This window comes from Lutra lutra, chromosome 11 (assembly GCF_902655055.1).
Source record: "Lutra lutra chromosome 11, mLutLut1.2, whole genome shotgun sequence".
In the NCBI taxonomy this organism is placed as follows: domain Eukaryota; kingdom Metazoa; phylum Chordata; class Mammalia; order Carnivora; family Mustelidae; genus Lutra; species Lutra lutra.
The window spans coordinates 48,138,202-48,162,220 of record NC_062288.1 but is presented as its reverse complement, the minus strand read 5'-3'; the positions used below and the strand labels follow the sequence as shown (position 1 = coordinate 48,162,220).

The 24,019-nt window shown below is 37.1% G+C and overlaps 1 protein-coding gene across 1 annotated transcript in view; it reads left to right on the top strand.

Moving 5' to 3' along the window:
- Positions 1-24,019, top strand: part of DGKB (diacylglycerol kinase beta) — a 723,782-nt gene that overhangs the window by 165,274 nt on the left and 534,489 nt on the right. Inside the window, 2 exon segments of the mRNA XM_047695654.1 lie at positions 4,491-4,644; positions 22,398-22,538. Of these exon segments, the coding sequence (XP_047551610.1) occupies positions 4,491-4,644; positions 22,398-22,538 (295 nt within the window).

The following is a 24,019-nucleotide window of genomic DNA, read 5'->3' as shown; positions in this document are numbered from 1 at the left end:
GCTAGAACAGAGTCTAGTACAAAGTGGGTGTACAATGAACATTTGCTGAATATGAGAAAATCTCCATCCTGAAACCACCAGAATAAATTAATGATAGAGTGATGACATTTATTTTCATTCACTTTGAATTTACTTGGGTGAATACTAGTGTTATTTTTTTAGTATTAGCAGGGATTTAAAAACAAAGGATCCAGATGGTCAGATATAATAATGAAAGGCATATAGAAATGTGTTTTGAATTTCTGCCAATTTGGCAGCAACATCTGAGCAGCTCCGTCAGTCTGAATTCTTTGCAGATTCTCTATGTTATCTCCCTAAATAGTCTGTGGCTGCTCCTTAAGGGGGAAAAAAAAATGAAGAAGCAGTTCTCAAAATTTTAAACATTCTGTGGTATGTATGTCTCTGAGCTTATAGCCAATTTGATATTTGAACACTCATTCACTAAAGTCCAACCCAACTTTTTTCGTTAGTGTTTCCACTGATATGCATATAAGTGATCTCATTCTTTTCAAGGGTTACAATGTGTTCAAAACCAATTTTAATGATGCTACATGAGAGCAGTAGAAAACAAGATACTTAAATTGAGTGACATTCTACTGAATCGTGAAAGAAGGAAAATATGTAGTTAGAGGACAGTGTCCACAGAAAGGTCTGATATGTTGGACAACATGGAATTTTAAAAGATTTGAAAATCTTTTACCAACAAGAAAAGGAGATGGGATAATCAGAAAAAATATGGAAGAATAATTCCTCTCTGAATTGGAAACACTGAAATAGCTAATTTTTGGCTTTAAAGAAGTTTGAGTTTTATAACTTTGTTAGCTGTGTGTAATGATCAAAATGTAAGGGAGGGGAATTTTGCTCTCACCAACACTGTGAAGAAGCTTGAAAGAGGTTTACATCATCAGTAAAACTTAATAGATGACATCATCGCATCGAAAGCTTCATTCTTATTTTGATAATAGACTTTTATTTTTTTTTTAAGTAAAATGGCTGTTTATAAATGTTCACGTTTTAAAAGCAGGGTTTAGTCAATGTTGCCTGATATAAAACAATAATTGCAAAATGTCTAAAACACCAAAACTGCAGACTTGATTGAGGAAGATGTAGTGAATTTTCTGGTTTTCTGGACTAATAAAGAGGAAAGCAAATTAAGATAATAAAAAATCCATTAAACCTCAAACCAGGACTTCCTTTTATTATTTTATTATTTCATTTATTTTACATGCTGTGTGCCCAAGGGCATGTTAAGTGCTTCATATTGATTTATTATTACATTTAGATGACAATCTTGAATGGTTGATCTTATATATCACTTTATATGGAAAAAATTGAGGCTTAGAGCTGTGAGAGAATAAAATAAACTGCTTTTGGCTTACTGAGCAAGGCAGGGGTGCAGCATTTAATTTTAGAAAGTTTTCCTGCAACTGAAAAAGAAAGACTAAGGAGTAATGCATTCCTTATTAACAGGGATGCTGTACATTTTTTTTCTTTTTGATTGTGTATTTTTCTGGCTTTCATCATTAAATTATAGGCTCTAGTTTCAAAGAGGTTCCATTTAGGTTATGTAAGGCTCTATAAAGAGCACACACTTGGGATGTGGCAGATTTTTTCTTTAAAAGAGCAGATAAATTCCTTGCCCCAAATCACTCAGGTGGCAGTGGGGATATTGGAATATGTTACAAAAATACTTTCTTCTCAAGTCCTTAATTTTCTTTTGTTGGTTGGTTGGTTGTTACTGTTTTCTTTTCTTATCATGTTAAACTCTTGTCTTGAAATAGTTCTGTTGTAAAATATAATCATACGCTAACAGAAGATCCAGAGAAAAACTGTGAACAATTCTAGTCCTTTGTTCATATCTTGTTACCAGCTTTCTAAAACAAATAATAATAGTAACCAAAAAGGATGAACCATGTAATGACTTGTTAAATGCATATTAAAACATTTGAGGTAATGTGGTTTTGAGACTTACTCTTCAAAAATTGTTTGGAAGTTTCCAACAGACCAAGAAGCAGATGTTGTTCTTCTTACCTGTAGATGGAGAAATTAAGGCACAGAGAGATTAATAAATTGCCCACTCTGACACAGTTTGAAAGTGTTGGATCTGAGAGTAGATCTAGGTAGTCTGACTTCAAAACCATGTTCCTGTCATCTGTTGTGTTGGCAAACACAATGCTGACCACGGAAGTTTTGGGCTAAGAAGCAAGAGGGAATATAAATAACCATGCTTCTAACCACAATGTCTATGAATATGTTTGTTACAGAAAGTTACCATATTTTTGTAATAAATTTAACTCCTGGTGTCCCATGAGGCTTCACGCATTTGCGGACTGTCTGCCAAAGTTGGTCACTAATCCAGTTGAGCATGGATTACTTCTTTCGAGACAGGCATTGCCTAAGGAACCTTATTAGTAAGAGTAGGTGTCTCCGCTCAAGAAAATGCATTTGGATACAGTGGTCTGACTGTTGGCCTTATCAGAGTCTTTTGAAACTTCAGTTTCATTCATGGTAGCAAATTGGTTTTCGGATGTACTTCTGCTACCTGAGGCTATTGTTTTATATGTTTTTATATTATTCATGGTTTTTTGTTATGTGGTTCACTCCACTAGTAGAATTTATAATGTTTTGTGGTGGTGGTTATTTCTTATATATGGAAGAAAATGAAGCCTTTTTTACTGACACTAGTGTAAATGTCTGAAGTGCCTTTCGTGAATAAGCAAAGCAAGATTAAATGAGCTTAAAATGTCAGAATAAGAGGTAGACAGAGTTTTGCAACGATTAATAAACAAAGTGAAGTTTTTTGTTTTGTTTCTTTTTAGTTGTTGGTTTTATTTTGGTTTTGGTTTGGTTTTTTTATTGGCTTAAGATTCTATTAGGTTCAGAAGCATACAGAGTACATATTCTTTTTTTTTTTTTTTTAAGATTTCTGTTTATTTATTTTATACAGAGAGAGAGAGAGAGAGCACAAGCAGGGGGAGTGGTAGAGGGAGGACTTGATCCCAGGACCCTGGGATCATGATCTGAGCCGAAGGCAGATGCTTAACGACTGAGCCACCCAAGCGCCCCATAGTCTATATTCTTAATTGGCCCATGATCTAATCTACAAAAATGTACTTTCTCTAGTGATATCCCTGTATGTCACATTCCATTTTAGGTTTATTCAAAACAATGTTATAACAAAATTGGTCATTCTGTACATCTTACCCCAATATAATTGCATAGAACAGATAAATACTTTTTCTATCCAAAATAGCAGTTTAAAGAATTAATTTTATTCTCATCTGCCAGAAGTTTGATCAAAATTAAGAATGTCAGTCTGCCAAATTTCATTTTTGCTCTATTTTTAGTTTCATCTCAGTTACACTGAACTGGGTAGGAAAAAAAAATGCCCTTCAGGGGCTTCCTATGAGGCCCATTGACCTTGCACTTTTTTGATCTGGACAGGTGTGGCTTTATTCCAGCTTCTTCTCTGTAGGTCTCCTTGTCCTTTCAAATGGCCTACTGGATGGGACCCAACACAATGCCTCTGGCCTCTTCCATATGGTCTGCATTGATTTCCCAGGAAGCCTTTATGCATCATTGTCCCTACGGTCATGAGGGTGTTGGCCAAGCTTAGTAAAGTACAGTACCATTTATTTGCCTTTGTCCCAAAGCACCTATACCCTTGTCCTCAGTTTTCCCAGCAAGAGTCAGATCCTGGTCCACTGTCCTCTGCTCAGAGAAGGCAAGCTCTCCAGGTGGCTCCTGTGAAATCCTTTCCTTAATGGGAGGATAGAAGTGGTTCCCATCACTGTTTCCCTGAGTGGACATGGGGACTCTCAATGTAGTGATGGCTCTCTCCAAATAAATGTCTGTTTTTTTGCTTGTTTGTTTTTGTAGACCTGCAGCGAGTATGCATGGGCAAAGATCTTGAAATAGGTTTCTTTGAAAGTTTGCATGGGAAGTTTTAGAATTTCACTTTGGAATTTCATATCAGTTGATGTTGGTGTTATGGTAAAACTTTTACATTAACCCCTTTCTCCAGTTGTTGAGAACAAGATTCACTATTAGAGACAAGGAAAGGAGAAAAGAGAAGTTCTTTTATTTCACAGTATTCATGCTGTGTTCAGGACTCTGCATCACATTAGTTGCCCGATTGAGTTATAATAGTAACACAGTGGGATTGGGAATATTACTCCCACTTTACAGAAGAGGAAACTGAGTTTCAAAGAGTATATTTTTTTAAGGTAATATAGACAGTGTGGAGATATAAACGTCTGACTGGAAAGCTTCTGCCTTTCTTGTTGCCCTGCCACAGGTGAGGTGTATGTAAGTGTCTGTACATGCAAGCTGCACCGTTAGCCTATGACTGTGTGTTTCTCAGTTACCGTCCTTTTGTGGACTTGGATATAGAAATGTTTGAGTCATTTCTACTACTGTTGATTCTGAACTTAGAATGTAATCTTAACATTGGCTGAGTCTTATAATATATATTTAATTTTTTTTCCTAGACAATAGATTTTGAAGGTTTTAAGCTATTTATGAAGACATTCCTGGAAGCAGAGCTTCCCGATGATTTCACAGCACACCTTTTCATGTCATTTAGCAACAAATGTCCTCATTCTAGTCCAGTGGGAAAAAGTAAGCCTGCTCTCCTTTCAGGAGGTAAGTCTAATTATGTACTTTAAAAATGTATATGTAAAGAAATACCAGAGAAATTTCTTCTGACTAAAAATAAATGACCCCAGGAAGTAATTAGGGTCCACACACATGCTAAGAGACAGCATTGAATAAGGTAATTCTGTAATTACAAAAGAAAAAAAATGTATATGTAGTAAAATCCTCAAAAGGAAATTCAGTTTCAAGTTCTCTACAAGAGAAGAGATGATTTGCTTAAGAAATATCTTTCTTTCAGGATTTATACTTTCATACTAAGATTGTGCAAAATATTTAAAGTGTCTCCAATATAGTAGTAGCTACACATTAGAGAAAATATACTTTATCATTATCCATCACTTGTCATTCAAAGTCTTAGAAGTCTATGTTTAGGTAATAATTTTAAGAGAAACTTCCATCAAATATGGAAAAGTGCTCTTTGAAATGACTGGTTAAATATAGATAACTTTATACATGAAAATGTAGTCACAAAGCAGTTATGTGTAGGAAACATAATATTTATATCACTTCTGTAAATTTCTAACATACTTTCAAAGAAAAGGCTTTTCTTTTTGGTGAGATTTTATTTATTTATTTGAGAGAGAGGGAGAGAGAGAGAAAGCATGAGAGGGGAGAGGGTCAGAGGGAGAAGCAGACTCCTTGCTGAACAGGGAGCACGATGCAGAACTCGATCCCAGGACCCCAGGATCATTACCCAAGCTGAAGGCAGTCGCTTAACCAACTGAGTCACCTAGGCACCCTGATAGAAGAGTTTTGATTTTTCTCTTGGATACTTATTTTTTTTTAAATTTAATATCACCATGGAGATGATTGGTTCTGTCGTTAAGCGTAGCTTTTCAGAGATGTCTAATGAATTAATACTTGTTGCTAATTGTGACCAGCTCCATCTGGTCAGGAGAACAAAAATCTCACTGTATTACCCTAGTGAATGTAAAATAGGTGTCCGGTTAAACAGTGTTGGAGGGTTGAAAAACCAAAGACAATTACTACGGTAATGCAGAGGTAGAATCACAGGAAGCATGTGCCACTCCTAGGTTGAAATAAAACTCAGAAGTTTGGAGGAAGGACTTCTTCAAACTGGAATGCTGGGTTCTGTGGGGAAGGTGTCACCCGGCAGGTCTCACTCTGAGACCTCTGTGGAGGGGATACTTCTGGGTTTGGTAGCTCAGGAGCTCAAGAGGGGCTTGCTGCCTGGTAGTTAGACCTCTTAGGAACATCACAATGGTCTGTGCAGGATTGTGTAGCCAGGCTCACTGTGTCTTTCTCAATGTGGAAATAAGCTGGAGACGAGAACCTGTTGCTCCTGGAAACACGTTCTGGAGAGATCTAACAGGAAGTGAAGACAGACTAGCAGGAAGCAGCCGCTTCTCCTTCCTTCCGTGTCATGTCTCTCTAGTGCCCCCTCTTACTACAATAGGAATCCAGCACATAATGGAGAAATGTGGTCTACAGCAGTGTTTCTCATACTTTTTGTGATCTCAGGATTTTGGGGGGTTCCTAAAATTATTTAGGACCCCAAAGAGTTTGGGTGTTAACTATTATATCCACACTAAAGATCAAACACTGTAAAAATAACAATCATCAACCTATTATGTTAACAGAAGTAACATTTTTCTGAAAAATAACTTTAAAAACTAAAAACACTCATGGGAGGAGTGACATTGTTTGATATCATTGAGACTCTCTTTGACCCTTGGCTTCCCATCTGCTTCTGTGTTTCTGTTGCTGTATCGGATGTTATGCAACCTCTTGAAAAGTCTACTGCACACACATGAGAGAATGAGAGGAAAAAAACAAACGGTACCTCAGAATTATCAATAATAATCATTTTGATCTTACAGGTTCTCTGAAAGGGGCCTGGGGATTTCAGAGGAGACACTTGTCTGGAGACTTCCAGCCCTAGCTCCCGAAGTAGAATATCAAAGTGTGGATAACAGAATAGAAATTGTTTGATAATTGACACTAATAAATTAAAAAATTAAAACATCCAATTAAGAAATAGGTAGTTGAACCATAAACAAGGCTTAGGCAATTTGATGAGGAGTCCATACTCCCAAGCTTTATGTTGTGGGGCTTCCCTTTCTGTTAATGAAATAATGTATCTTTCCTAGAGCAATCACATGTTGGTGCAAGCTGTTTTAGTGTACACCTTCCACAGGATATATTTTGACCCTTTCAAAATATATAACTGAATACATTCATCATAATCTTTAACTACCCTTGAATATTTTTAGTTCCTTAAATAATTCCCCTATATCATGCATTGAAAGGACTCACCCCACTTGTTTTTCTCTGAGTGAGTCTTATTCAGCGTGTTCTTAACGGTGTGCTCTTTGAGCTTACCAGTGTTCTGGGCCGAGCATTTTAAAATGGGACAGTTCCTTACTTTGATCTAGAAATTAAAACTCCCTTGTTCTCCATTTCATGCTATAAATGGATTGCACATACCATAGACTGAATAAAAGAACAAAATTGTCTCTTCTTTCATTTTCTATGAAGCAATACTTTCTTGCATATGGAGAAAGAAGGGGGGCAGTTTTTGGGGTGTTGTCTGAGTAATTGCGTCAGACTTGGAGGGAAGAGAGGAGAGATTCTAATTAATTAGGTAGGTTTGTAAAAAATTAAAATCTCAAACCCTCTTGTCTTCAAATAGCATGTAGTAAGTATTACATATAAGATGCCAAATTTACAAGGAGTAGAAATCAAATCAGGTTCCAAAATGGAAAAAAAAAAAAAATTAAAGGGTAACAGCTTGTACTTCATTTGGGACAGCCACATATTCTGCACAGATCTACTTGAAAGGAATTGCAAGATGGGCTGTGTAGCTCTCATGCAGCAAAAAATAAACTGGAATTCCTTTTCAAATTTTGGTCTCCACATTGTAAAGCATTAAGTGCATGGTGTCCTTTGTAGGACTGTTTTCAACCCCATATTCTTTCAAACTTACCTTTGATAGTAAAAGTTAAATTTTTTTTTTTTATGTTTAGAGCCCTGCTTTGCCATGATCGAAGTTATCTACACAGGATGTAGTTGGGCTGAAAAATCACAAATAAATTTTGAATAGAAATGAGCTATAATCTGTTTTGTCGTCCCCCTCCCCCACTGAGAGTTTACTACATTTCATTACTACAGTACCAACAGGGATATGATAGTCATTCTTGACTCTGTATATCAACTGAACAATGGTTTCTCAATAAAAAACAAAACTACATTGGGAAAAATATTATTGTTGTTAGTTGAACAATATTCAAGTATTAGAGATAGGGTAAATGTAAAACATTTAGTTTTTAATAGAATAAAATTTTTAAATAGTTATAAAGAGGCATCAAAGGTGTGTGTGTGTGTAGTTGGTTTTTGTCGGAACTTGCAGTAGCTACTGATGCATCTGGTAGTTTGTGTAGTGAGTGATTTTTGGGGGGAATATCTTGTTGCAGTGTAAGTGCCTCTTATCACCTACTTAAAATGTGAGATGATTCTTTCTGCCATTCCCAAGTTGGATTTTTAATTTTTGAAGAGATCCCTAATGCTCTATCTTTCCGGCTTTCTCATAAGCTCTTCTGCTTCATTGTGAATGTCAGGTCCCTAATGCCTCACATGTTTGCCTGCCCAGTGACTAATTTCTGATTTTAACTTCATCCCCAGAATCTATCACCTGAACTACTCTCTTTGCAGAATGGATCAATCATTTGAAACCTTTGTGTTTTGGCAAGTGGCTCATATACCCTTGACCATGAATCAATATTATGATTTCATATTTCAGTCCCTGCAACTTGAACACTGAAAGTAACCAAAGAGATATTTCATAAATATGCAGATTGTTACCCCTACAAATTCTTTTTTTTTAAATTTTTTTATTTTTTCAGCATAACAGTATTCATTATTTTTGCACCACACCCAGTGCTCCATGCAATCCGTGCCCTCTACAATACCCACCACCTGGTGCCCCCAACCTCCCACCCCCCACCCCTTCAAAATTCTCAGATCGTTTTTCAGAGTCCATAGTCTCTCATGGTTCACCTCCCCTTCCAATTTCCCTCAACTCCCTTCTCCTCTCCATCTCCCCTTGTCCTCCATGCTATTTGTTATGCTCCACAAATAAGTGAAACCATATGATAATTGACTCTCTCTGCTTGACTTATTTCACTCAGCATAATCTCTTCCAGTCCCGTCCATGTTGCTACAAAACTTGGGTATTCATCCTTTCTTTTTTCTTTTTCTTTCTTTTTTTTTTTTTACAGCTTTATAAACATATATTTTTATCCCCAGGGGTACAGGTCTGCGAATCGCCAGGTTTACACACTTCACAGAACTCACCATAGCACATACCCTCCCCAATATCCATAACCCCACCCCCTCTCCCAACCCCCTCCCCCCATCAACCCTCAGTTTGTTTTGTGAGATTAAGAGTCACTTATGGTTTGTCTCCCTCCCAATCCCATCTTGTTTCATTTACTCTTCTCCTACCCCCTCAACCCCCCATGTTGCATCTCCTCTCCCTCATATCAGGGAGATCATATGATAGTTGTCTTTCTCCGATTGACTTATTTCGCTAAGCATGATACCCTCTAGTTCCAACCCCTACAAATTCTTAACGTCCAATTTTAACATGGCCTTAACACCTCTTCAGCTTTTAAAAAAATCCACCATAAAAACTATTTATTCTTGATACTGCCTCCTAGATCAATTAGGCTAAAATTTTCAAACTTCCTTTAGTTTATTCAAATCTTTCCCCTCATTCTCAATAGGCTAATTTTTTTCGTATCATACAAAATATAGGCACTAACATAAAATTCTCAATTATTCCCCATGCAACCCAGAACTGTTTCTTCAGCTCACAGAGAATATGTATTAACTATATTCCAGATGGAACTCTTTATTGGCTGTCCCATAAGGAATCGAACTAAATGTGTTTGAAAGTCAAATAATTATATTCTGCCCACACCTGCTTCTTTCTGTCTTGTCTCTTGGTGAATGGAACCCAAGTATCTATCACTTTTCCGATCCTAAAATCTTGGACTCTTCCAACCCTGTACTGCTTCATGCCTCATGTTTAGTTAATCACAAAATGCTCTCTATTGCTCATTATAACTCCTGAAACATTCTGCCAGTGTCAGTATGATCCATCATTGCTTGTGTTATAGACGATCCATTAGCATGGCTCCCAGCTGGGCCCGACTTCCCATCTCCACCATGTGCTTTCTCACACCAAAGCCTGATTAGATTACTCTTGGGTTTCCAAGTCTCAGGCCTTCACTATCACCTTGTGCACAGTTTTTAATTTTTTTTTATTTTTCATGGAAACTTAAATCCTTGATATTTAAAGCAGATTAAAAAAGAGTTGCTTTGGTGAAGGAAAGGGGTGCAGGAGAGATGTACGTACAGGAAGTCCCAGTCACTGGCTTTCCCACAACTTTAGAGACTCCCTTCCCCTGCTGCCCCCCCCCCCTCCGCCCCCACCAAGGTGGCTTTAATGCCACTCCAAAGCCTGGCCTTTGCAGTGTAGAAAATGATAAAATCTGAGATTCACAGCAGTGAGCACAATGCCATGTAGCTTGTGGATTTGCCTGCAGTCCCAATTCTCTGTCTCTTGCCCGTTGCAGCCCAGACCCGTTAAATACCGAAGTGTTTGCTGTGTCTTAAGTCTGCTGTGGTCCCTTATCTCACAGCCAAACCCAACTCCTTCAAGTCTCAGCGAATGTGTCACTCTAATTGCATAGCACATGCTGGGAGGGGACACTTGCAGTGGTCCCTGGGAGGCAAGGCTGGCACCATGTGAAAGGCACACCTTTTGCCTCTTGCCGAAGAGCTGTTGCTTCCTTCTCCCCACAGCTCCCACCTAGACCAACTCTGTGCAGCAGTCCTGGGAGTGAACCACCTTCAGCTGAGTGATCACTCATATTGTATGGGGTAGCCATACAATGGTAGGTATGGTACCATTAATGGTACCATTAATGGTAGGTAGTAGTAACTTTTACTTTCTCCAAGAATATGGTCATTAAAAGAGAATGGAATTGATTTGTTAACTGGTTCAGACACTTACACTATATATTTCTGTTTGGCTCCACACTGTCTAAATGTTGACTCTATAACAATAAATATTCGTTATTAGCTATAGGTTAGGACAAGTGTTTGTTGTTGTTGTTATTAATAGTTTTATAGGGCAGAAAAAGAGGATTTCCTAGAACCCTTTAGATCAGATCATATAGTGACTTGGCCAGCTGTGACATTTAATTATTTATCTTATTAATTCATTAATTCATGCATTCCACCATTCTTCTTTCTGTTCTTGTTCTTCTCCTTCTTCTTCCCCTTCTCCTTTCCCTTTCCCTCTTCCTTCTCCTCCTCCTCCTTCTTCTTCTTTTTAAGAGGCATAGGGGAGGAGCAGAGAGAGGGGGAGAGAGAGACATGGGGTTCCATCTCAGAACCCTGGGATCATGACCTGAGCCAAAATCAAGAGTCAGACGTTTAGCTGACTGAGCCACCCAGGGGCCCCTCCATCATCCTTGTTTTAAAAATACCTCATGTGCCAGAAATTGCACCAGAAAGCTGAGGCTCCTTTAGAGCCATGTGGAAAGATAGTCAATTAAGTGATCAGTTATATTACAATAGAATAAAAGTTGTCATCTATTTATCAGTATCCTCTGACTGAGATTTTAATCATAAATTGAAATTACTTTAAGTAGAAGTAGGGATAGGTACTTGTAGGAGAGGATGGAAGGGAGTTTCAAGAAGAGAAAACATGTACATTTCTACCCCAACTTAAAAAAAAAAATGCCCCATGAAAGGGTAATGTGTGAACTGTAAGAAACTCAATATTATTTCATTCATAAATATTTATTTTAGGTTTTTACTTTTATTTATTGTTATTATTATTTTTAGATTTTTAAAAAATTTTAAATCCAGCGTGGTTTCCATACATTGTTTTATTAGTTTCAGGTATGTAATATAGTGATTGAACTCTTCTGTATCTGACTCAGTGCTCATCACTGCGAGCACACTCCTTAATTGCCATCACCTATTTCACCCCTCCCTCCATCCTCCTTGCCTCTGGTAACCACCAGTTCGTTCTCTAGAGTTAAGGGTTTGTCTCTTGGTTTGTCTCTCTCTCTCTCTCTCTTTTTCCTTTGCTCATTTATTTTGTTTCTTAAATCCTACATAGTGAAATCATGTGGTATTTGTCTTTCTCTGACTGACTCATTTTGCTTAGCGTAATACTGCCTAGATCCATCTATGTTGTTGCATTTGGCAAGATTTCATTCTTTCTTGTGGCTGAGTAATATTTTATCATTCACAAATATTTATTGATCACTTACAATGTGCCCACCCCCACACACAGTCCGTATTTCAGTGAGCAGAATGTAACTACTTCCTTTCCTCTGTAGTCAGTTAACATTTTACTAAATAAGTAAAAATGTACACAGTATGTCAGACGGTAAGGTAAGGAGTGCTTTTAGAACACATTGGTTAGATAGAAAGTACAAGTCAAAATTGAGGATGACAGGGAGTCCTGAATTTCTCGTGAATGACTAAAACTGGGATACGAGTCTCAAGGAGATAATTTTTAAAAAGACTTTATTATTATTATTTTTTTATTTATTAAAAAGAGAGAGAGCATTAGTGGTGGGGAAAGGGCAAAGGGAATGGATAAGCAGACTCCCCGCAGAGCAAGGAGCCCAACACGGGGCACCTGGGGCTTCCCAGAACCCTGAGATCATGATCTGAGCTGAAGGCAGATGCTTAACTGCTGAGCCAAGCAGTGACCCCGAAGATAATTTTTCATGGCCTCAGATTAGATGGTGGTTGTGACTTTGGAAGTATCAGCATGGCTGGAGGGAGGGTTGGAGGAGTGGTCCTGGCAGGGTCAGGGTCCTATGGCCTTGGGAGTTAGAAGAAGGTAGACTTGCTGAGTACAGAGAGATTTGGGTGTCTGTCTTGAATCCTGGAGCTGGGGCAGATGAAGGACTGGAAGAGAGTGGTTGGAGAAGAGGTCAAGGAGGGAGCTAAGGCCCCATGGTGACTGGAGAGCTGTTACACAGTTTTAAACCAGTGGGGTGGAAGCTTTCGTGATGGAGCATGAGGCTTGAAGGTACAGGATGAGTCAAGATATTTAAGATTGAGAATAATAACAGCCACCTCTGAAAGAGTTAAAATACTTTATTTTTGGTCCCTCTCATTGCCCATCCAATATGGCAATTGTTAATTGATTTAGCTATTAAGCCACAATATCGTTAATGAATGTAATTCTTTTTATGTTTTCAGTACAGCCAGAGAATCATACTGCAGATAATATTTTGAGTCAGAAAAGGAGAAAGAATTTCTTTTTGTCTATAAGGAAATTAATCAAATTAAGGACAGAAAATTATACAATGAAAATGAAGTATTTGAACCTTTGGGAAAATGTTGTTTTGCCAAATGACCTTACTGGATGTTCTTGCCAAAAGACACACTTCATTAATTGTGCTGAGAAGAAATTATTACTCTTATCAGGACTGTCTTGAGGATATTAAAAATTGTGTGTGTGTGTGTGTGTGCGTGCACGCGCGCCTGTGCACGTGCATGCATATTTTCACCATAGGTAGCTTTATAGGTGTTTTGTGTCTAATAAACTATAAAGTTTCCACAGTGCAAAAAAAGGGCAGATAAGGTCCCAAACAACACAAACTGAACAGGATTCACCGCTTGTGTGACTATGAGATAGGAAGCTTCTTGGCGCATAGTAGGCATTTAAAATACATTTATGCATTTGTTAATGTTGATGGACTTACATACCTACATACAACTGCTCTAAAAATAAAGATAATTCCTATCTGTTGACCAATTAGCATTTATTTACATCAAGCATTACATTTCTTATGTTTTTATGGTATCAAATTCACTCTTCTTTTTTTTTTTTTTAAGATTTTTTTTTTAAATTTATTTGACAGATCACAAGTAGGCAGAGAGAGACAGGAGGAGGAGGCAGGCTCTGTGCTGAGCAGAGAGCCCAATGCGGGACTCGATCTCAGGACCCTGAGATCATGACCTGAGCCGAAGGCAGAGGGTTTAACCACTGAGCCACCCAGGCGCCCCCCAAATTCACTCTTCTAATTATTATTAGCAGTAGTAGTAATCTACAAATTGTTCTACTCTAATAAATCTTTTATCCTGAAACTCTGAAAACTCTTCACTGAAACCACAGAAGAATCTATACCTCAAGGCTATATTCATAGTAAAATTACTGTCCATAAGAAAAAGAGTCCCCAGGCCTCCCCTTTAATTATTAAATGGGTTTGAATATTGGACTTGATTATATAGGTTTCTTTATTCTTCTCTCTGAATATTCTAAGTAAAATGTTTGTCTTCGAATTGGCCATCTTTACCATTAGATTTATTCATCCAGTATAAAAGGGTTTTTGAATTTTCAGTTATATGCTAATGATTACATATTAAATAATAGTATTAAGATTTTTGTGCTGTCGTGTTCATGAATACTATTGATAGTTTTTTATTCTAATAAAGGTAAATATGTTATTTAATACTTTTTGGAGTCCAAAATCAGTCATAATTTTTTTTCTTTTTTCTTTTCTTCCTTTTAATTTTTTTTAGATGGGGGAGGGGCAGAGGCAGAGGCACAGGGAGAGAGAATTTCAAGCAGGCTCAGTGCAGAGCCTGATGCAGGACTCAGTCTCATGACCCTGAGATCATAACCTGAGGCAAAATCAAGAGTCAGACACTTAACTGACTGAGCCACCCAGGTGCCCCCAAATCAGTCATAACTCTATTTAACTTGTGATATGCTCTAAAATACCTAGTAATAGCTAGAAAAAAATGCAATGGTACTGACTTTTGGCTTGGATCCATTAGAATGAAAACCCTATAAAAATGAGACTTTTTTAGGGGCACCTGGGTAGCTCAGTGGGTTAAGCCTCTGACTTCAGCTAGGTCATGGTCCTGGGGTCCTGGGGTCCTGGGATCCTGGGATCGAGCCCCGCATCGGGCTCTCTGCTCAGCAGGGAACCTGCTTTCCCCTCTCTCTCTGCCTGTCTCTCTGCCTACTTGTGATCTCTCTCTCTCTGTCAAATAAATAAAAATAAATAAAATCTTAGTATGAGATTTTTTTAATCTACTGTGTTCAGTGCTTTATGCTAGAACTTGGTTTTACATGACTAATAAAGGTTCTTAATATCTATTTGGGTTTTTTTTTTTAATAAAGGCATGATAGTTATACTATTGGAAAATGCAGATAAGCAAAAAGAAAAAGTATCCACAATCCATTTCCGTATAAAAAATGCTGGTAAAGATTTGGTAAATATGAATATATGCATGTTTATATTTACACATGCAAATGTGTGTGTGTGTGTGTGTGTGTGTGTGCGCGCGCGTGGGCGCACGTGCACCTCACAAATGTGTTTTATTATAAATGGCCCAAGGAGTGGTCTGAATGGAAGATGGACATTTACAGCTCTCAGCTATGACTAGGATTTCTAATTTCATTCCAAAGGTTTATGAAATAATCAATGTACACACTCTTAAGAGTCTTAAAAACCAGACTCCAAAGACAAAACGTCATTTATCGAGAGGCAGGAGACAAAGTCCTTTGATTTAGTTTTCTCTCTAGCCCCAGAGAATTATACTTCATGTAAAATCTCAATTCGAACTGCCTTTTGAATTGTGATTACCCTACTTATCTTTGACTCTTTTCTGGCAAATGTAAAATGGAGATAATAAGTGTTCCTGCACTGGGTGCTGGGGGACGCAAAAAAAAATAATGTATTAGCTCCATTATAGGTGTTCAGTGCATTTCACCTATTACCATTTTTCATTAAGCAAATTATTTTCCAGCATTTTAATTTGCAAACATAGGGAAAGATCAAATTCAATATAGCCCCCCTCCCAATGTCATTCATTCTGAAAGAGTACAGTAAAAATTATGGAGGATTACTGGGATTTTTTCTGTTGTTTTTTTTTTTAAATTTTGTTTTATTTTTCTGGTTTGTTTTGATTTTTGTTTTTTGTTTTATTAAGATAGAATTGACATACTCACTGTGTAAGTTTAAGGGGAACAGCGTACTGGTTTGACTTACATATATTGTGAAATGATTGTCATAATAAGTTTAGGTACTATCCATAATCTTATACAGATACAATAAAAAACAAAAGCAAAAACAAAAACAAAAACATGTTTTCCCTTATAATGAGAACTCTTAGGATATGCTCTCTTAACAATGAGCATTTACAGTTACATCATATAGTAGTGTTAAATATAGTCATTGTGTTGTAGCTTAAATCTCTAGAACTTGCTTATTTTATAAACAGAAGTTTGTGCCTTTTGACTGTATTCCTGCAGTTCCCCTCCTTCCACTTCATTCCTATGACTTGTACTTTTTAAAATTTATTTTTATTTTTTTTAATATTTATTTCAGAGAGAGAGAGAGACTGAGTAACAAGAGAGAGAAGGAGCAGGGGGAGGGGGAGGAACCAGGAGAAGCAGACTCCCAGCTGAGCAGAGAGCCTGACATGGGATTCAATCCCAGGACACTGGGATCATGACTAGAGCCAAAGGCAAACGCTTAACTGACTGAACCACCCAGGTGCCCATACTTTTCTTTTTTTTTTTTTAACTGAAGTATAGTTGACACACAACATTAGATTAGTTTCAGGTATACAACAAAGTGATTCAACAAGTTTATAGGTTATGCAGTCTATGGCTTACCCACATAAGTAGCTACCGTCTGTGACCATACAATGCTATTACAATACCATTGACTATATTCCCTCTGTTGTACGTTTTGTTCCTGTGACTTATTCATTCCATAACTGAAAGCCTGTATCTCTCACTCTTCTTCATCTCTTTTGCCACCATCGTCCCAGCCCCCTTCCTTTGGGTAACTGTAAGTTTCTTCTATTGTGGGTTTGCTTCTGCTCTTTTGTTTGTTTTATTTCTCAGATTACACATATGAGTGAAATCACTTGGTATTTGTCTTTCTCTGACTGACTTATTTCACTGAGCATAATACCCTTTAGGTCCATCCACGTTGTCACAAATGACAAAATCTTAACCTTTTCTCGTGACTGCATAATACTCCATTGCATGTAAAAGATGAATTATGTTCATCTATGGATGGACACTTGGGGGTCCTTCCATGTCTTGGCTCTTGTAAATCATGTTGCAGTACCCATAAGGATGCATATATCTTTTCAAGTTAGTGTTTTCATTTTCTTTGGGTAAATACCCATTGGTGGTATTGGGATTTCTTTTTAATGTGACAAAAATAAAAGTTATTATAACTTTTTCTACATGTGGTAGTTTTATTCTCATACTTAGGGATACTCAAGAAACAGTGTAATTCAACCAACTTTCACTCTTCTTCCTGTAGACAGTATGTCTCCAGCACTAATATGGTAGCCATTAGCCTGATATAGCTATTTAATTTAAATTTAAATTAGTTACCAAGTAAATAAGATAAAAATTCAGTTCCTCAGTCCTACCAGCCATATTTCATGTGCTTAACAGCCACCTATGGTTAACACTCTCATATGGAATAGTACATATATAGCATATTTCTGTCATTGCAGATTATTTTACTAGACATAATTGATGTAGACAGATCTTGATTTTACTGCTTTAAAAGTCCCTAAAGTTTGGAATTAGATATCCTGTCCTCAACTCTTGACTCCCCAGATTGCTACATGATGATCAGAGGTTCACTTTACTCTCTGATTTTCCACCCTCTTGTCTCTTAAAATAGAATTGTAGGGTCAAATCTGACCACTGTGTTTAAGCGTTGTTGGCACACAGCCAGGGGTGTTATTAGTTCCTCCTTCACAGACGTCCTCTGCTTCTACAACATCACCCCCAAAGACCTGTGCTGCAAATCCTGTTCCTTATTATTGTTTGTTCGAGGTTTTTGCCAATGTCCAGACAGATGAAATGCAGAGAACGTTCATACAGAAAATTTGCTGGCCCCAGTCTCCTGTCAGGGAAGGTATCTCACTGCCTGTCCTCACTTTATGTTTATTTTATATTCCTTGTTGATTTGTAACACAGTCTATCTCATTTTGCTGTCAGTTTATACAAGCATAAAAGCCGTTATAATACTATCCTAAGGCGAGCATAGTTGGAAGGTTAACTCTGAAAATCAAGAAACATCTGACAATACCAAACAATTGTTTTTAATCTTGATTGTCTGTGCTACTCGTTGTGACTATTAATATGGATATTGGAAATCCGACTATACTATGACAGATTGTTTCTAAGCCTCATAAATTCCTGAAAATTGAACCAGTATTGAAAAATGGAAAAGCCAAATTGCCAGTGTTTTTTGTTTTTGTCTTTTTTTTTTTTTTTTTTGGCCTTACAAATTTAGAAATGTAATTCATGTTATTAGTTTTGAATTTTCCATTTTGAAAGATAAAGGGAAACAATGGATATAACAATACCCTTTTCATTATCTGAGCTACATGTATTTGGCAATAAAATAAACTGGATCAGAGGCAGTAAGTGAACATGAACCCAAAATGTATCTGCCAATGATTGCACCTTGAAGCTAGAATTTAAAGTATCTATTAAAACAAAACATTTTAGATATTTGTTTCAAGAAATAGAGTGTGTAGATTGAAGTACAATGAAAGTCATGTGCTTGAAGAATGCGGTAGTAGTAGGCAGTGCTCACCTTGACTAGTGCTAACTATTTTGGTAGTTAGAACTTTGAAGAATGTTTATATGTGAGAAGGTGTACAAACACACACACACAAAAATCATAAGTGAAAATGTTCATCAAAAGTGAAAATGGGGGGCGCCTGGGTGGCTCAGTGGGTTAAGCCGCTGCCTTCGGCTCAGGTCATGATCCCAGGTCCTGGGTTCAAGCCCCGCGTCGGGCTTTCTGCTCAGCGGGGAGCCTGCTTCCTCCTCTCTCTCTGCCTGCCTCTCTGCCTGCTTGTGATTTCTCTCTGTCAAATAAATAAATAAAATCAAAAAAAAAAAAAAGTGAAAATGGTTTTCAAAGTACAATAATTATTCCTAATGAAACTTAATGCAGTCTAATTACAATGCTTATTTTTCCACTGCATTTTGTGCTTTCTTGTTCATTACAGTATACATGTGTAGATATACATTGGTGTGTGGACATAAGTGGTGTCTGCATTTGTGTACACTCGCTTCACTTTTGTGAGGAAATATTCAAAGAAGCATAACCTTGGGCTTGTCAGTGAGCTTGCAAATTGGCTGTCAGTCACTTTTTTTTTTTTAAAGCTAAATATTGGCCACTTGAGGCCAAAGTTTTACCCTGCTTTATGTTCAATTCCGACTCTGAAGAGTTTCACCAAAGGTGGGATGAATTGAAATGGCCTTCCTTAATGGAACATAGAATTTTGAGCCTCTTCATCGGAGGCCGCTGCTGCTAAAGAAGAATGCAGGTTACCATTTACTATCTCCTTGAAAAGCTGTAGTCAGGAAATGGGGCTTGCAATTTTTGTTTGCCACTGTGCTGTTTCTTGTGTTCCGAATAAAGCTTAGTATGGTCTGCTTGAGAGAAAAGGAACTTTTTTAGGGCAATAAGGAAAGAAGTAGTGGAAAAGACCTCCAGCCTGATTTAAGGTAAGGGGAAAGTGTATATTAATGGTAGAACAGGGTGGAAAAAGTCTCTACGAAGAGAGATTCAGGCCCCAGGGTCTGCTTTCAAAAAACAATATGAAAATATGGAGAAACATTTTCACCACAGAAGCGAAAATGAGCTAATCTTGAGGATGAGAGTAGGAGCAGGAACAAACCTGTGAAGTTTTTTCTCAGTTCGGCAACTCAAGATTTAGTCGAGTCCTGTTCTATGAAGTTTTTAGTTATGAAGTAACTGAGAAAAAGGTCTTTGACACACCTGAAAAGTCATTGCGAAAGTGTCTATTTTATCACTCACAAAGGAGCCGAAACAAAACCTTTGTATGGGTTTCAGGAAGAGTTGGTTTGTTTTTCAATGTGTGTTGCCATAGAAGCCCATAATTTAAAAAAAACAAAACAAAACAAAAAAAAACAAACCAAAACTAAGTTTTTTAAAGTATACAACTGTTACATGACTATGATACAGCTTTCAGTTTACAACACGTCATGGACAGAAAATGAAAAATATTTACTCATTTTGCCAAAAATCATTTTAGTCTAATAATATGCTTTTTCAGAAAGGTGGGGCTAAATATAAATTACATTTGTATGCTTCTGTTCAATATGTGTATTACTTACAGGAAAGGCAAATGGAAAATTATGTGGTCTTTACATGCTCCAAATTGTTTATATTCGCTATTATGAAAGCTGATAAAGAAATACCATGCATTTTAGCTTCATACAAACATGATCATGAGGTGTTCTAAATCAGTGAAAATATATAATGGGGTTGGCATTCTTTCAAATGGATGTCATAACAGGTTCTTTTCCCTTTTTCTTGTTTTGTTCTGAGGTTTTGTGTAAGAGTTAAATCCAGCTCATTAAATCATTTCAGTAACAGAAGAGGGAGGGAAGCAGAGAAGAGAGGATGAGCTCATCATGCAGGATGGGTTAGGTCATAGTTTATCCATCATAACTCAAGTGCTGTGTTTTCCAAGTTAGGAAGTTATGGTCATGTCAAAGGTCAGCGCCAAAATGTCTTTTATCATAAGTTGGAACTGTTTATTCCTGCAGCTGGCCAAACTTCAGTTTTTGTGCTTTAGTTAGATAGAATTAGTCAGGTATGTATATATTTTTTTAAAATTGAGGATTGCCTTCAATTCTCTGCCTTCTTTTATTTTAAAAAATAACTGTATTAGTTTGTATTAGACATGCAGTAACACTTTTGTTAAGAAAAATCAATTTGTAATTATATCTCCTTTTTAATAGCTATAAACAGAATTAGAATTAACGTGAAGCATAGAGCTGTATTTGAAATAAGTACGACTTGGGTAAAAACACAAAACTGAAAGATGTGAAGCAGTGTTCTTCAAAATGTGAACTGTGATGCCTTGATGGGTGGTGAATTCAATTTAGAGGGTCTTTGACAGAATTTTAAGAATGAAATAGAAGAAAGGAGAATATGTTAACACAGAAAAGAAAGCTTGAAGCAGTTACGAAACCTACTAATGTTGAGAGGCAGAAAGGGGAGGGTAAGAAAGGGAAGGAGAGGGGCACCTGGGTGGCTCAGTGGGTTAAGCCTCTGCCTTTGGCTCAGGTTATGATCTCAGGGTACTGGGATTGAGCCCCGCATCGGGCTCTCTGCTCAGCAGTGAGCCTGCTTCCTCCTCTCTCTGCCTGCCTCTCTGCCTACTTGTGATCTCTCTCTCTCTCTGTCAAATTAAAAAAAAAAAAAGAAAAAAAGAAAGGGAAGGAGAATAAAAAACTGGATTCACATGTAAATTGTTTTTCTTACTGTTGGCCTTGAACAAAAAGTCTGTCATCCTTTAGTGTAGAATAAAGAGGGTGGTTTTGCCAGCTGTGGAACTCGAAGCCTATAAAATGGGAATATTGTGATCTACCTCAAGGAGTTAATGTGGGAATTAAGTGAGACGATCCATGTTAAAGCCATGTTAAAGCCAGCATGGTTCTTGCCACATATTTGACACCCAATAAATATACCTTTTATTACGAGTAACACTGTGAATGAAGAAAGTTATTTCATAATCCACTAAATGACATGCTGGCTATCTTGAGACGGCTGTAGGAGATGCCAGCTGTTCCATCAAAGTTATTCAACCAAGGAAATACACAAGAGTTCGAGATGTGGTGAGGTAGAGGCATTCTTTGCACTGATAGGCTTGCCGAACTGTGTTTGGTTGGGATTATTCCCTCCATTCTAGTAACTCCTGGTTGATTAGGAATCTAGTAGCCATTCAGCCCGTTAGCCATTTCACCCAAGCATCTCTTGTTTGCCAAATAACCTTAAAGAATAATTGGGGTTTGCCTTTAGGTCTTGTGAGGCACACATGATCTGTTTCACAGCCATCTGTGTTAGATGGAATTCACCATTTATTGTAGAAGAGTTTCAGTTCAATCATTATCAGCTAGACAATCTGCGGTCATCATCTCTTGCAAACAGACATTCGAGTCCTCTACCCTTGTCTTAGAATAAGCACAGTGAATGGGTTTCAGAAATAAAGTTATGAACCATATTAAAACTAAGTATGGTGATATGTCCTTACCTCTCTAATTAAATGTCTGTCATGTTTAAATGGATTATTGTTTATGTTCCCTTTCTTATTCATGGGCAGATTTCTTGATGGGAAAAAGGATATTTTATTCATGGTGCCCACAAATATTTGAAATAAATACCTGTTTTTCTGAATGAATGATTCCTGATTGTCAACATATAAATCATACTATGACAGACTCAAGTCTCTTCTTCAGTGTTTCTTTAAAGGCCAATTTTAATATCTTTTTAGCTGATTTATCATTGTCACTCCCTAAAGCAAAGAAAGGTGGAAGAGAAAAGTGTTTTTTCCTGTGTTTAAATCTGCCTACCAGCTCACCCTGGCCAAGAGGATTCTGACCCCAACATGCTTGCTCTTATAGGCAGATGGAGCAGTCTCCATGTTGCTGAATATCCCCAAAAAACTGAATTATTTACAGTAATCATAGAATATATCTGGCTCTGCTATCCTAGAGTTCCAGGGAATTTGGCTATTTTTTTTACCTAAAAAATATAGTTCTCTACATGGTCTATGTGTTAATCTATTTTCTTAGGTGTGTTTTTCTTTGAAAGCACTGTATGGATATTTTTAAGAATATAAAGGCAATTTTTTTTTTCCAGGTCTGAGAATGAATAAAGGTGCCATCACCCCTCCCCGTACTTCTCCTGCAAATACGTGTTCCCCAGAAGTAATCCATCTGAAGGACATTGTCTGTTATCTGTCTCTCCTTGAACGAGGAAGACCGGAGGATAAACTTGAGTGTATGTGTTTCTTTGTTTAGTTTACTTATCATGGCAAGGGTTAGGGAAGGGACTATCTAGATAGTAATGAGTTTAAAATTGGATCTACTATGGTTGTCTAAATTTTTGTTAAATGAAGTAACTTTGGTTAATAAATAAAAATTCCTTCAATTGGGAATCAAACAAAGGATTTTACTAATCTGTCAATTTCAGGTTTACATCAAATTCCATTTATTACGGAGTATTTCTTGAGTGTATTGATCTGTCAAATGGCTTTCTTGACTGTCCCTTAGTTTGGTAACATGATGATATTGGAAAGTGTCATTTGAATTGTTTTGGAAAAAACCTTTATTTCTAGTATGTGAGGAGATCTTGCCCTTAGTCAACAGTGGGGTTCACCGTACACAGACAAGGTGAGTATTGGCCATTTTCCTTGAAAACTTCAGCACTTATACTTTCTTTCCCAGGGATAAATGATTTCTCACATGTCAAGCTTGCAAGTTTAATGTATTATAAGTAAACAATAGCTCTGTTGCTTTTTTCTACTATAGAGCAGATATTTCCAATAGAGAATTTCTATTTAGTTGAAAGGAAGTGAATGGCTGTCTTTAATTAAACTATAGTGTCTGAGCTCCCTCTGGTGGTAAATTGTACTCATTGCAATGCAGGAAAATATTTTTCAAATACTTACTCTAAGCCAGCATTTAATAATCTAGTCTGTCTCCAAAGCCCCTGCTAAACGTAGAGCTGGTGGCTTATTCAGGAGTCTGATTAACTTGATTATATTGGATGGTATTAAAATGAATTAAAAATTCTTGCTACTGAAATGATAGTGAAGATATAAATCCTAAGTTTGATATTTTCAAGTAGATCTAGAACACGTGATGTTTCAGAATTATGATTTGAAAGCATGTTTAGTTAATCTAATAGTAGCACGTTGATAATAGTCTCTTACTAATAATGAATTTACCATAGTGTGACTATTTAAGTCACACCTGTGTAAGTTACAAATAAACCATATTAACATCATTTTTAAAATACATATTTATTATTCCTAAATGTTGAATATTTGCATTTCAAGATTTATTTGTATTCCTAAGGACATACAGAAATCTCTCTCATTACAAAATAAATATTAATGTTCAGGGAATTTCTACTGAAGTGACAGCCAAGGAGAAAGTTTGCTCAGGTGTTATCAGGTCCGTGTTTGGGAAGATTTTCAACATACAAAGGCACAGACCTTTTTCCAGGTCTGAAATGGAATGGAGGCACTGTCACTCCTGTTCAACATGCTCTTTGTGTCACACTTTAATTATTTTTGTGTCGACTGGAAGCATTTTAATTTTAAGGTAGAATTCCTAAGAGGCATACTTTTAAGTTTTCAGTGTGAGTTTATGAATCATCAGTTTTTGTCCACAACTGTAGGCAGAATGGTAACCCACACATCACTTAAAAATACTTAATGAATCAGATCAAACCTGACATGCCACTGACCTCCTTCC